The sequence below is a fragment of the Mustela erminea genome, chromosome 6, assembly GCF_009829155.1.
Source record: "Mustela erminea isolate mMusErm1 chromosome 6, mMusErm1.Pri, whole genome shotgun sequence".
Classification (NCBI taxonomy): Eukaryota; Metazoa; Chordata; class Mammalia; order Carnivora; family Mustelidae; genus Mustela; species Mustela erminea.
The window spans coordinates 20,573,662-20,587,857 of record NC_045619.1 but is presented as its reverse complement, the minus strand read 5'-3'; the positions used below and the strand labels follow the sequence as shown (position 1 = coordinate 20,587,857).

Here is a 14,196-nt window from a genome sequence, read left to right as displayed (position 1 = left end):
GTCAGAAATTACAGTTAGCCAGGTGGAGGAGAAAGAGTAGAAGTGGCAAGTGGGGAAAGAGAGAAAGGCCTTCCTGCCTGTAGCTTAACTGTGGTAGGCTGCACTGCGGCCATATACATATTTGCTTTTAAAGCAAGGTTGGCATCTGTATTATTACACTAGGCTGGGCATCTTAAATACTGAATGGAAGCCTTCAATGTGACCTCTCCCAGGATGCTTGGTAAATAGCAACTTGTTTTGCAAGGCTTAGCTCAACACTTACTTCCGAGTCTAATCTCTTCACCCAGAACTGACCATTCTCTTTGCTTCCTCAGCCCAGCCAAGCCCAGGAACACTTAATTTCACTTGTTTGGTTGTTTGCATGGGTTTGCCCTCAACCAGGCTATAAACTCTAAGAGGGTAGGGATGACTTCTTCATCGTTGTACCACCAGCACCTTGAGCTCACTGGCACACAGTTGTCTCCCAATAAAGATATAAGGAAAGTAAACTGCCTTAAAAAAAAATTAAGGGGCACCTGGGTGGTGCAGTGGGTTAAATGATGGACTCTTGGCTTCAGTTCAGGTCATGATCTCAGGGTCCTAAGACTGAGCCCTGTGTCAGGAAGTCTGCTTGAGATTCTCTCTCTCCTTCTCCCTCTGTCATTCCCACTTCCCTCTCTCTCTCTCTCTGAAACAAATAAATAAATCTCTAACTACCCCTCACAAATTAAGATTTTTCTTAAGAGAGGCTATGATTCAAACATGTCTTTATCTTTGAGACAAACGTTAACAATAGTTGTCTTCTGGACGATGAAGTGAGGTTGAAGGTACCTTTGTCACCTGTACTCTCAAGGATGGCTTGGGTGCTCTCCAGGGGTTCTTGAGAAAATGCTCTAGCATCCCTTATTCCTAATGTGTTTTTCTGAATAGGAGTTGTTATGAGTCCTTTTACTCCTTTCTATGTTTCCTCCACAGGTTTCTTCAGGAGAAGCATTACCAAAAATGCCGTGTACAAGTGTAAAAATGGGGGCAACTGTGTGATGGACATGTACATGCGAAGAAAGTGCCAAGAATGTCGACTAAGGAAATGCAAAGAGATGGGAATGTTGGCTGAATGTATGTATACAGGTATTCACATCAAGCAATTAAATTCCACTTAAAATCTCTTAAGGAGGCAGATGCAGGTAACTCGTCTGATTAGAATGGTACTTCACATACTAAAGAAGGGATGAACTAAACTGTGGAAGTTCTGGAAAAGGGTAAGGAACGCCTGAAATTGACCAAAGTATCAGTGAAAAAGGATTTTATTCCTCTGAAAGAAGCAGCTTTTTGCTGTTCGTTGTTGCAAGGAATCATATACGGAGTAAAATGGCATTAATCTGCAGTGAAAATAGCATGTTGTAGAAGCTACCAGGAATAAAAACAGCCAAAAATTTTCTCCAAATTTGATTTAGTATCTTTCTTATTGTTTAATTAGCATAAAAATTCACAGTTGTGGGAAATTAAGAATGTTTTATAAGATATAACTGCCTCTGAATTGTCTAAATAGAGTTTTAAACCAAGTCATTTTATTAGAAGTCCTTCTTCTCTTAGTGCAGCTTTGAACCAATTTGTATAGGTTTACACAGGAAATTAACTACTGTGAGTTTTAATATAATTTGGCCCTTTGATCTGATAAAGAGACACTGTATTAACTGCTGGTTTTGTGAGGAACCATAATCTTCATCAATTTGGAATGCATGCTCGTATATAACATATTAATTTTTCATTCTGCAAATTCTACAGACCACTCAGATTTTGAGATATGGCCTATTCCTCCTCAAAACACAAATGACAAACAAATGTCACCAAGGGGATGATAACATTCAGGGAGGGAATGCCACATGGAAGAAAAGCCTTTGGAAGGTGACTCCAATTCTATTGTTTCCACACTGTACAGGCGACTGGGATGGACCCAGAGAAATAATGTGTGCGAGAGGGGGAAAAATAGGCCAGTGTAAATAATCCAGCTCTGGGTAGATGAAAGTTTTATAGTGGATGATCACTATCTCCTTTTAGCATATGAAACAAGAGACTGCAGTAGGAACGTCTGCTGGAATCCAATCTTGCAATGGAAATGCTTACTTTGATAGTGGGGGGTTCATGTTGCTCATCACTTATATATGAACTCGTTCCAATGGGAGCACTGAGGACATTTTTCATGATTCCGCCTATCAGAGTCTATACTATTATTAATGCAAACTTGCCCCATAACAGATGCAGAGTTTTATGTGATCTTACAAAATAAATTCCTGGACAAAAAAGTTCCCAGAGCTTAGTTTCATTAACATTGAGAGGATAAGGACGTTAAATGGGAATAATGAAGATTGTTCTGCATTATTTTTTATAGCTCTGTTTTAGTGTAAATTAATGATGATGTTATAAGATTCTTCAAAAGGAAATTTCAAAGTCCCTTTGAGTTATTTTCATCTCTGTGTTCTCAATAATGTACACAGTTCTGAAAAATGACGAGATTTAAAATTTTCCCTAAAGGATGTTGGCATTTGTTTTGCTCAGCATGTGTTTACTTATGTGTGCTTAATGTGACATGGAATATACTTTTTAAGATACAGTTACATAAACATGGATGAAAAATAATATTAACATTATGTTATGCAACGCTAGCTCTCAGGGTCCCCTAGACCAAGAATGGGGACAGTGTCCTTCACTTTTTTATTGACTGAATACCATGCATTTGTACAATGCTTTCGTGTTACAAACTCTTTACATAAAATACAACTTTTTTTAAAAGACCCAATTATGCTTAATCTATACAAAACTCTTTGAGGTAGATATTTTTCCTATTTTATCAATGAAGAAACCGAGATTCACAGGGGGAAAAATTTCTTGTTCAAGGCCAAGTCTCAAAATTCAGAAGGATTAGGATTAGTGCTGTGCCAAATTGCAGAGATGTGAGCCAACTACACATCAGCTGCCTCATGACCACAGGCCCAATAGGACTCTCGGCTGAAATCTCTGTGTTTTATTTTTTCAGGCTTGTTAACTGAAATTCAGTGTAAATCTAAACGACTAAGGAAAAATGTGAAGCAGCATGCAGATCAGACCATTAATGAAGACAGCGAAGGTCGGGATTTGCGACAAGTGACCTCGACAACCAAGTCATGCAGGGTAATAACGTGCAATGGTGCCCGCTGAAGCCCACAGCAGCTGAGCTTCTAGGCCTGTAGTGACCTGGCTGAGAGGCTTTAAAATTAGAGCCACCGTAAGCAGAATTTCATTCCAGTTGTGCATTAAATGGGTTTCTTCTTTTTAGTGGAGAAAGTAAAATCTGCTCTGGTATAGAAATTCAAATACTAGCAGTAAATAAAGCAAAATGAATGCTCTCTGTTCCCCTGGCTCCATTCCACACTTACTACCAAGAGGTTCCCAGTAGAAATGGTTCAGTGTAGAAAATGGATTTTTCAGGTTGAGGTTTTTTTTTTTTTTTTTTTTTTTTAAAGATTTTATGTATTTGATAGAGCCCGCGTGCACAAGCAGGGAAAGGGAGAAGCAGGCTCTCAGGGAGCCTGATGTGGGATGTGGGCCTGGATCCCAGGACCCTGGGATCATGATCTGAGCCAAAGGCAGACACTTAACCTACTGAGCCACCCAGGCACCCCTCAGGTTGAGTTCTGATGACAATTTTCTTTTTTCTTTCATTAAGAAGGGAAACTTAAAAGTGGGAAGGATGTGTATTCAGTAGAGGTTTGTGGGTTAGTCCCTATCAATGGGTAAAATTCAGTTGATACACATCTGTGGAACAATAGAGAAAAGCCTTTCCCATAGATCTCACGGATTATGCAAGAAATCCTTTGAGCAATCTGAGACAAAATAGAGGAACAAAACAGCATTTTGGATGATTGGTTAAACACATGGTGATAATCCACAGAGTATATGGGGAACTTTAATTTGCCAAAAGCTGAGAAAACAAAAATCCATGATTGTTTAAATCACACTCTTCTTAATGCTTATGATACTACTGACAAGGAAAACTTCATCCACAATTAGTTTTCCAAGTATAGTATTTCACATTCACTTCAGAAAAAAATACTTTCATATTATCTTGCCGTAGGACATTCACACTTTGATATAAGGAAGCAAAGAGTTGACAAATTAACCATACTCTTCAAAAGATGCTAGTAGGGAGAAAGGGTTGTTCAGGGTCTGAACTGTCCAGATTGATGACTCTACTTCAAGGTTAGGCAAACACTTTTTTCTATAAAGAGTCAGATATTTTAGGCTTTGGCCATAGGTCTCCATGACAACTACTCAAGCCTGCCATTTTCGTGCAGAAGCAACACAGATAACACATAAACAAGTGAGTGTGGTTTGTTCCAATAGTCACAAAACCAGGTGGATTTGGTAGGTGGGCCACAGTTTGCTCAGAATGCTCTTAAGTGTGGGACATTTTCCTTAGTGAATAAACCTTGAACTTTCACTGAACTTCCCTATGAATGGGCTTGATAGACTTCATATCCAGACTATCCTATATTCCCAAGAAGTACATGAAATGGATATTTTGTTACCCCTTTTTACAGATAAAAAAATCAACAACTTGGGAGACATTTAGTGTAAGGGTATATGGCTTGCCCAAGGACCCAGAGTAAGCGATTACAGCACACATTATATCAGAATGCATAGTTCCTGCCAAATTTAAGGCTTTTTATCAACAATTTCTGAAATTAGTTTATTCCAGATGGATGCACATATATGAAAGATGCCTTATAACCACCTTCCCTAACACCTTTTATTTTTTTGCCAGTGTAGGAGAAAACTGAACTCACCCCAGATCAACAGAATCTTCTGCATTATATTATGGATTCATATAGCAAACAGAGGATGCCTCAGGAAATAACAAATAAAATTGTATGTACAAACACCTGAAAATAGTTTAAAGTTAATGTTTTCTGGAGCTTTTAGTATTTTGGAGATAGAATTTATATATGAATTTGTTATTTCTAAATGATTATAGCTGAGAATTTAGTTTATATGTTTAAACTTTTAGCAGCATTGAACAAAGAATAAGAGGTCTCATATCTGTCTACGTGATAGTAATTGTTCTCTGGCAATCTGAAAAATATGAACTGAAATTTAAATTGTATTATCTAAATCTCATTCTTTAGTCTAATGATTTTGTGTTATTTATCCTTTTATCTACTTATTAATCATTTGATTTTTTTTCCTTAAAATTTAGTTGAAAGAAGAATTCAGTGCAGAAGAAAACTTTCTCATTTTAACTGAAATGGCAACTAGTCATGTACAGATTCTTGTAGAATTCACAAAAAAACTGCCAGGTATTTTTATATGTAGATACTTTTTTGTTATACTGTGCAATATTCTTGTGACATTGAGAGAATCAGTTCTGTTTATTGTAAAGTAGGGATTATTTTACATCCGATTTAAATTAATGTGTCTAGCAATTATAGACATGAAATGTTAGAACATTTCATGTTCTATTTCATGTGTTAGAACATAAGATATGTGAAATCATATATAATAATTCTTCTGAATTGATAAACTAAGAAATTGAGACTTTACAGATTAGTCATTCGTCCATTTACTCATTTAAAAAACATTTGTTGATACCTATTTCATGCTAAGTACCTAGCTATTACTTTCAAGGGGGTGTCTAAAGAAAGGCTATAATAAAAACAATTATATACAAAGTGCTGTTTGAACAGAGAGGAAGTGGTTGTTAATTGTATCTGAGAAAGATAGGGAGACTTCAAAGAAAACAATATTTTAATTGGGTCTAAAAGATAAAGCATTGGGGAGGGTATGGGATATAGTGAGTGCTGTGAAATGTGTAGGCCGGATGATTCACAGACCTGTCCCCCTCAGGCAAATAATATATGTTAATAAAAATAATTAATAAAAAATTTTTAAAAAGATAAAGCAGTTTTTTTGGTGGCACAGAAGAGAAGGAAACTTCCAAGTTGAAAAACCTGCTTGTGAAAATATAAAATATAAGGCATAAACAAAAATAGGATTTTTAGAGATGAAAGAGGAAAATTTAATGGGATTACAGCATAATGTGGTGGGTTCCTTGGTTAGACATAATGTGGTTGGTACCAGACTGATAAGGGCCTAACTAAGGAATTTAATCATCATTCCCTGGATTGTAGAGAGCTTTTGGTGCCTCTTTGTTGTTGTTGTTTGTGTTGACAGGAAAGTTATGGATTTATGTTATATAGATATGACTTGATCAGTTTTATATAAGATGGATTTGAATAGGGAGGGATCAAGGAGGAGGGGTCATTTAGGATGCTACTGCAGAGGTCAAGGCAGAGGGCTTGAAATAAAACAACAGCAGTGGGAGACTGAAGAGAAAACAAAATGAAGAGAGATGCAAAAATTGACAGTACTTAATGAAAAATTTTATTTGTGAAATGTGGGAGAGGAACTTATTCATAGTCATTGGGATGGTGCCAATACAGAAACTGGAATTCAAGATTCTTGTCTCCCAGCTTCCCAATTCTTCCAACAATACTACCAATGCTATCTAAGCCAATACATTTAAGTTGTTTCAGTGTTTTAAAAATATATTAGTACAATAGAATTCCATGATCTAGGAGAGTATAATTAATACCTTGTACAAGAGCATAACCTTGTAATATTAAATTACAGAAGGTAACTTCTGATGTAAGATTTTAATTAGGCTAATTTGTCTTCTTTTGCTGACATTATGCAGTTATTTTATTAAAGTGTCATGGATAGATATAAGCCTACATAAAACTCATAAAATGTGAGGAGAAAGTGTTCATTATCATTTTAACATTAATATTCTCTCATTTCTTTATTAACAACAAAAGAAGGACTTAATTTGTTATATGCTAATTAGGGCAGGCTTGATCAAAAGCAAGTGTATACTGGAGTGGAAAGTGTGGGAGGAGGAATTGGGAGAAAAGGAAAAATATAATGTTTTTGGCTGTTTGTGAAAAGAGAGTTTTTCAGTTCAAATTGTCTGTTGGTCTTGAACCACAAAATAATTGAAGAAAAAATTCTTCTTCATAGAATGTAGCTTATCTGAAGGCAACAGCAATAACTGACACATCTTTTTATTCCCCATGCTTAGACTAGTTCCTGAGGGGAGGAAAGAGTACAGTTAATGTATGTTTAATGGGTAAAGCAAGGGCACCTGGCTGGCTCAGTGGAGAGAGCATGTGACTCTTGATTTGGGGGTTTTGAGTTTGAGCCCCAAATTTGGGGTAGAGATGACTTAAGAATAAACTTCTAAAAAATGAAAAATATTTAAAAACTTTTTAAAAAGGAAAAAAATAAAATACAGAAGGAAATAAAAAACACAAAACTCTTGAGAAAAATTTTAGCAATAGTAACAATATAGTTAAAATTAATATTTTAACAAAAATAATGGAAATGGCATTATTATAAATAGTAATAATAGTGCTGTAACTCCAAAAATGAAAGGGTTTTTGTGAAAGATAGATGAATTGTTTCATCTGTAGTTCATTAAGCATAAGCTGTGCCAGGCACTGTCCAGGGTGCTGGAGACCCTGCAGGCTTGGCTCCGGTCCTCAAAAGGAGCTTTTCAATTCACCAAGATAGTGATTCTTAATCCTTCATATTACTCTCTTTTCTAAACGTCCACTGTTATTTAATACTTTTCTAAGCCATTTGGACCCTGATGATGTTAGTTTATTTTTATATGTGTTGTGTGTGTGTGTGTGTGTGTGTGTGTGTGTATACATGTGTATAGGAGCTTGTGTTGTTTTCCCATTTATTAAGTTATCTAATTATTCAACAAGTAATTCTTGGCTGTCAATTATGTGCCAGGCACTGGGAATACAAAAATGAAGAGAACGGCAAAGTCTCTGACCCCAAGAAGTTTATACTCTATTAGATGTGGCAGACAATTAGCAAATATGAATAATTTTATTATGTGAGGTAGTGGTAAACTCTATGAATAGAAAATAAAGCAGGTAGGAACCAGCAAATTCTGGGGAATATTATTTTAGTAGGATTACCTTGAAGCAGAGATCTGCATACAGTACATGTCTGTATACAGTGAGACATGGGGATAGCTGGGGAAGGGCATTTACCCTTGAGGCAAAACAACATACATGCTCATAGTAGAGCCCAGGGTCATGTGACTAGAGTGCAGTCAGTGAGGGGAAGGAGGAGGAAGAAGTGATGTCAGAGAGGTAGCTGGGGACTATGGCATATAAGCTACGATATGGACATGTTCCTTCAGGTTATCAACTCATTCCCATATTTCTCTAATTTTTTTCTACCCTGTATGATAGATAGAGTGCTGAGCTCAGAGCAGATATCTTAACATGATCTTGATTGTTTTATTAATTTTTTTTGAAAATTCCCCCATTCTCCAGATTGACTAATGAGCCAGACAAATAACCCCTTAAATGTCTGGATATATGTGAAAATTTTTTCTTTTTTTTCCTTTTTAATTTATTTATTTGGCAGCGAGAGAGATCATAAGTAGGCAGAGAGAGAGAGAGGAGGGAAGCAGGCTCCCTGCCAAGCAGAGAGCCTCACATGGGACTGATGTGGGGCTCGATCTCAGGACCCAGGGATCATGACCCGAGCCAAAGGTAGAGGCTTTAACCCACTGAGCTACCCCAGGGCCCCTGAAGATTTTTTTCTGTTTTGTGGATGCTTCCATTCTGCAGAGTTAACTCCAAGACACCAGATGCGACTAATATAATGGCTCAAAGAGTATCTGTTTGCTTCTAATTTCTGAGGGTTGCTTCATCTGGATCTCTGCTCTGCCATAATATGTATTTTTGGTGTGGGTCTGACATCTTTTTTTACCCAATTTTTTCAACAAATTCTGCTCAATAAAGATAAAAGTCAACATCTGTTTGGGAGAGAACAAATAAGCACTTAATGACTCAAACTACCCACCCTTAAAACAATTATAAAATCACTTTATGGAAATGTTTTATCAATGGGAATGATAACGATGATGAAATACTGTTATATAGAATTCACAATTCCCTCACACTGATTTGATTATCATCTTCATCCAGGATTTCAGACTTTGGACCATGAAGATCAAATTGCTTTGCTGAAGGGGTCTGCAGTTGAAGCTATGTTCCTGCGTTCAGCTGAGATTTTTAATAAGAAACTTCCAGCTGGACATGCTGACCTATTAGAAGAAAGAATTCGGAAGAGTGGTAAGTGATTTGGCTAATGGTAAAGAGTTTGTTCCTGCGAGTAAGAATTTGTACATCCCACAAGATAGGCGTCTTGGAAAGTTATGTGCCCATTGTGATTAGTATGGAGAATGGCTCTAAAAAGATACGTGTTAAATAGATGAGGCCTTTAGAGGGTTGGTTCAAAAATCCTTGTATTAGCAAAATACTAAAAATACTCTTTGCTCTATATTAAGATTAAAGGTCGAAGGAAAAAATTTTTTTAAAGTTTAGAAAACTAGTCTGATAAAAACAGCATACAGGAGCTGAGGTTATTCAGTCCAAAAAAGATTCATTTGTTCAAAACCTTCACGTATGAATGACCATGGATCAAACTATTATCTATCTCTATTCAAAGTAAAATAAAAGGAACTATTAATAGCAACATTTATACACCATTTACTAGGTTTTAGACACTGTTCTAAATACTTTACATATATGATTTCATCAAATCCTTGCAAAGTCCTCTGAATAAGTACTATTATTATTCAAATTTAGTAGATAAGGAAACTGACACAGAGAGTGCCTAATAACTTTTCCATCGACAGACAGGAAGTCTGACTTTAGAAGCCCTGTGTCTAAACTACTATGTTACACTGTCTCTCAAGAGACAAAATGAAATAATAGTATGAGTTGAACTTATTACAGAGGAATACTGGGACAGAAAGCACTAAGAGATATTGGAATGAATTTCCAGGAATTCTGTGCTATTTATCTTAGAATCTGAGTCTTAAAATAGTATAACTTTTCATTTACCTGAGAGACTTTATATATGGATTGGAAAGGGATGAATGAGATGAAATGATGGCTCGAGATCCTTTCTTCCCAAAGTATTATCTTTTTATGAATTACTAGAACAAGTTTAAATATTTATAAAATTAGTGATTTAGAGTAGAGATTGGAAGGAAAGTTTTTAGGAACTTCTGCATTTGCAATATAAGGAAAATAATTGAAAATAATTTTTTAAAAAAACAGCCATCCCATAATTGTTGTGTTTTCTTCTTTAAACACTGAAAGCATAATTATCATCATTGTTAGATTTAAAGGATACACCTTTTACAAAGATGCATTCATTATTCAAATAAATCCACTAATTTATTAGTTTAACATATATTTAAGGGCAAGACACTGTGGAGGTAGTGAGAGGAATCAGGCATCTTTCTTCTCTTAGGAAGCTTATAGTCTAGTAGGGAGATGTGATCTGTACATTGATAGTTACAATAAAATGTGGAAGAGAAATGAGATGGGGTGACGTCTTGTTGGTAAGGCTCTGGAAAGATTTCATTGGCAAGCTGGGCCTTAAATGATATTTTATGTGACTATTCAGAGTGGAGGTACAAGAGAGAAGGACCAGCAGAAACAAAGGACTGAGGCAGGGGAGTTCAGGTTATACACACAAAGAAGAATGAATATTTGAGTTTGATTAGATTAAAGGTTACGTCAAAGGGAAATGGAATTTTTTAGAAGTCAGAATCAAATGGTTGAGGACCTTGAATGCTAGGCTAAAAGATTTATCCTTCATTTTCTAAGAAACAGGGAGACATTAAAGATTTTTGAGCAGGAGAGGAAAAATGCCAGTCATGCTTTACAAATCTGCCAGCAATGTTAGGATAAACCAGGATGGGAGACGCCTCTCAGGAGGCAAGAGGTTTTAAGAATGTGCTCCCAGAAGAAATGAAGAGAAGGGAAAGAGTCTGAGAAATACATTGTCGGAGATTTCCGCCCTTTAAAAGACAGTATATTAGTAAGAAATATGGGTTCTGGTTCTGGACAGATTTTATTTTACATTTTCTGGAATGTAGTGGTGTGTGTGTGTGTGTGTGTGTGTGTGTGTGTGTGTTCACTCATCTGTGCATCTGTCCAGGCAGCTGGGGGTAAGGGAGAAGGGTTGAATCAGGTAACCTCCACAGTACCATCCAGTTCTAATTAGTTCTTAACCAATCAGTTTTTCTGATTGTTGGGTTAACCAGTCACTTGGGCAGCTACTGAAGTATCTTGATTTTTTTTATTGTGATAAGAACACTTAACATGAGATCTACACTATTAGCAAAAGTTTAAGTGTACCATACACCATTGTTGCCTATAGGTATAATGTTGTAGAGCAGATATTCATCTCACTTAACTGAAGATTTATGCCCATTGAGTAGGAGGGGGAAATGAGTTACTAATTAGTAGGCATAATAAAGGAGATCTTTCTATTCAACAAGTATACATTGAATACTTGATTTGTGCCAAGCACTGCACAATTATTGAGGTATGGAGGTGAGGAATTATGATCTCTGTCCCCTGGGAGCTTACAAACTAATGGGGAAGATGTATAAGTTAAGAATTCCTAAACAATGTGCAGTGTAATAGGGACTATGAGGGATGGATATGCAAAATGAAATTGAAGCAGAAAGATGTGCTTGGCTTCCCTGAGTCTACATGGTGAGTCAGAAAAGGCTTACAAAGTTGACAAGTGAACCATGGAGGATTGTTGTGAACTCATCATGCCACAAAAGTCTGAGAAGGGTACTCCAACAGCTATAGCCATTAAATAGTAATACAGAAATATAAAGTGCAAAAATGTGGAGGTGTGAGAGCATCCATGTGTTGGATCCACAAATACTGTGACATTGCTGAAAAACAGTATTTCTGAAGGTGAAATGTAATAATGCTAGATTTTTAAGGACCTTGAACACCACAAAAATAGATTAGTGTAGTTCCTGTATAATGAGGAGTCTTGTAATGGTCTGAGCACATATGACATGACCATAGAAGTACTGTAGAAAGGTCTTTCAAGCAGTGATATGAAGGAACTTTTACAGGGATTGAGACAAGTCTATAAGGAAATCAATGCAATAACTAGGTGAGAAATGGTGAGGATCTTGCAGGTTAAAAACAGGTAAAAAATAGGAAAAAAACTTGCTTGATTAATGTAGGTTTCAGAACTTGTGATTTTGCAAGTTTCAGAAAAGTTCCAGAATGAAGTTTTCTAGAATGCAAACTATATAAATAACTACGTGTGTCTCTGGTTCATAAATAGATTACTTTACCCAAACATCAACCACATATTGTGACAATAAAAACCATCGAAACTCACATTCTGCTTCATATTTTATTATCTATAATGATGCTTCCATTTATTAATATTTATGAATTTGCTTCTCCCAGTGGATTTTCAGAGCATTGCCTCTTCCACACACCACATAAAAACCTGATCTTGCAAGATGACCTTTCAGAATAACTTTTTATTCTTATGCAAATATAACACATTCTCCTATTGTACATTTAATTCTAGAGAAACATAGCGTCTCAAAGTTGCCCTGACTATGCCTACAGAACTCTTTAAAGAATATAATGTGAAATTTAATTTCTTGTTCTTCAAATTTGTACTCTTTTGTTTGCTATTATTAAATCCCAATTACATACACAAAAGTACTGTCTCCTGAGATACATTTACTTAATGAGAGCTATAGTGCTTATTTATATTAATTGAAGCTTCAGAATATTATATCTGACATAACTTGTGGTTGGGTTATTTCTATATAATTCTAGTGCCTCAATTATATTATTTCTAATGTACTATTATGCAAACTAGGTTTTAAAGCTGAAATATTTGTTAAAACTAGAAATAATCATATGATACCATAAAATATGACAGCACTGAAATTGCTAACATTGAATGAGTTTACATTTTAACATTAAGGAAATTAGCAATAACTTTCCACAGACCATGAAACTTGTTCTGTTAACTTCAAATATAACCTCTGAAACATATTTTTTTGGCTTTTTTTTTATTCCCATAACAGACATAAATGAAATATTCAATCCCTAAGTGTTTATCAGGATGACAGTATATCTTAGGATTTTGCAGTTGTTCACTTATATACACATCATCTTACGTATATTCTCAATGGTCCCCAAAGGTGGGTTTTACACTCCTGTTTTATAGATGAGGAAACAGTCTTAGAGAAGCTAATTGACCTGCACAGTGTTGCATAGCTAATCAGCAGATTGCCAGGAGATGAATGCAGTTGATCTAACTCAAAACCCAGTGCTCTTTCTATATGTTGCACCTGTCACTCACCATGGTGTAATATTTGCTATACTATCCGCTAGTAGGGAATGCAAAGACCTAGTAAAACACAGTTCCTGCCCTTTGGTTGAGAGGGAACATATAAGGAGCAGCTAGCTATTTGAAATTGGCTTTAGGTAAATGCTAAAGTGAATAGAATCAGGGAGATCAGAGAAATGAGAGATCCTTATCAGCATGATGGAGTTGTAGCTGGTTTATGGTAGCATGGTCAAGTGTACTCTATACCTTACTTATTTTTCTGCTTTTTAACTACACATAATTTCATTGCCTTAGCTTTGGCTACAAATGGAAACAATTCTAAGAACTAACTTTTCTAAAGAGGATGATGTAAGCTGATTGTCAGTTGAGATACTGACTTTGAAGAAAGGGCTGGAAATGTTAACAACAAATAACAGAATATTTATAAGAAAAGTAAAATGCATAAATCAAAATTTGGAGCCCTTAACACCACATTTTGCTTTTCAAATTGATTATGTAATTTTGGCATAGACAAATGGGGGTTCAATCTGTAGGAAAAAGGCATTTTCAAAATAAAAGAAAGTATTAAATTAATATAGGAGTCAGCATTTTCATTGGCTCTCAGCTGTATTCAATAAGCCTTTTATACTTGTCCAGTATTGGACAATATGTATTTATTTATGTATCTGTTTCTTCCATTAATCTGTTGACTGCTAGAAGGTTATTCCCAGCATTATCACAGTGCCTGGGGCACTGCTGTTGTACAAAAATTGGTGAATTTTGTTGAGATGATTTGGAAGCTGACGATCCAAACCCTGGCAACTCCTAAGCACCAGTGAAATATAATTTAGCCACATAACCTTTAGCCACTAGGACTAATGGGAAGCACGTTATTTATTAAATATTTCAAATATATTTTATTTTGAAAGTAGTTATTTTTTTGAATTGCTAATTTGATGGCAACTTTTA

General features: G+C 35.8%; 1 protein-coding gene across 3 annotated transcripts in view; it reads left to right on the top strand.

Moving 5' to 3' along the window:
• The window catches only part of NR1H4 (nuclear receptor subfamily 1 group H member 4), a 64,871-nt gene that overhangs the window by 42,807 nt on the left and 7,868 nt on the right, over positions 1-14,196 (top strand). For 2 of the 3 annotated variants that reach the window (XM_032346638.1, XM_032346636.1), the window contains 5 exons: positions 955-1,107; positions 3,014-3,147; positions 4,786-4,884; positions 5,213-5,312; positions 9,027-9,173. In XM_032346638.1, coding sequence (XP_032202529.1) covers positions 955-1,107; positions 3,014-3,147; positions 4,786-4,884; positions 5,213-5,312; positions 9,027-9,173 — 633 coding nt within the window. The remainder of the gene's footprint in view (positions 1-954; positions 1,108-3,013; positions 3,148-4,785; positions 4,885-5,212; positions 5,313-9,026; positions 9,174-14,196) is intronic. The other variant, XM_032346637.1, reaches the window with a different exon arrangement.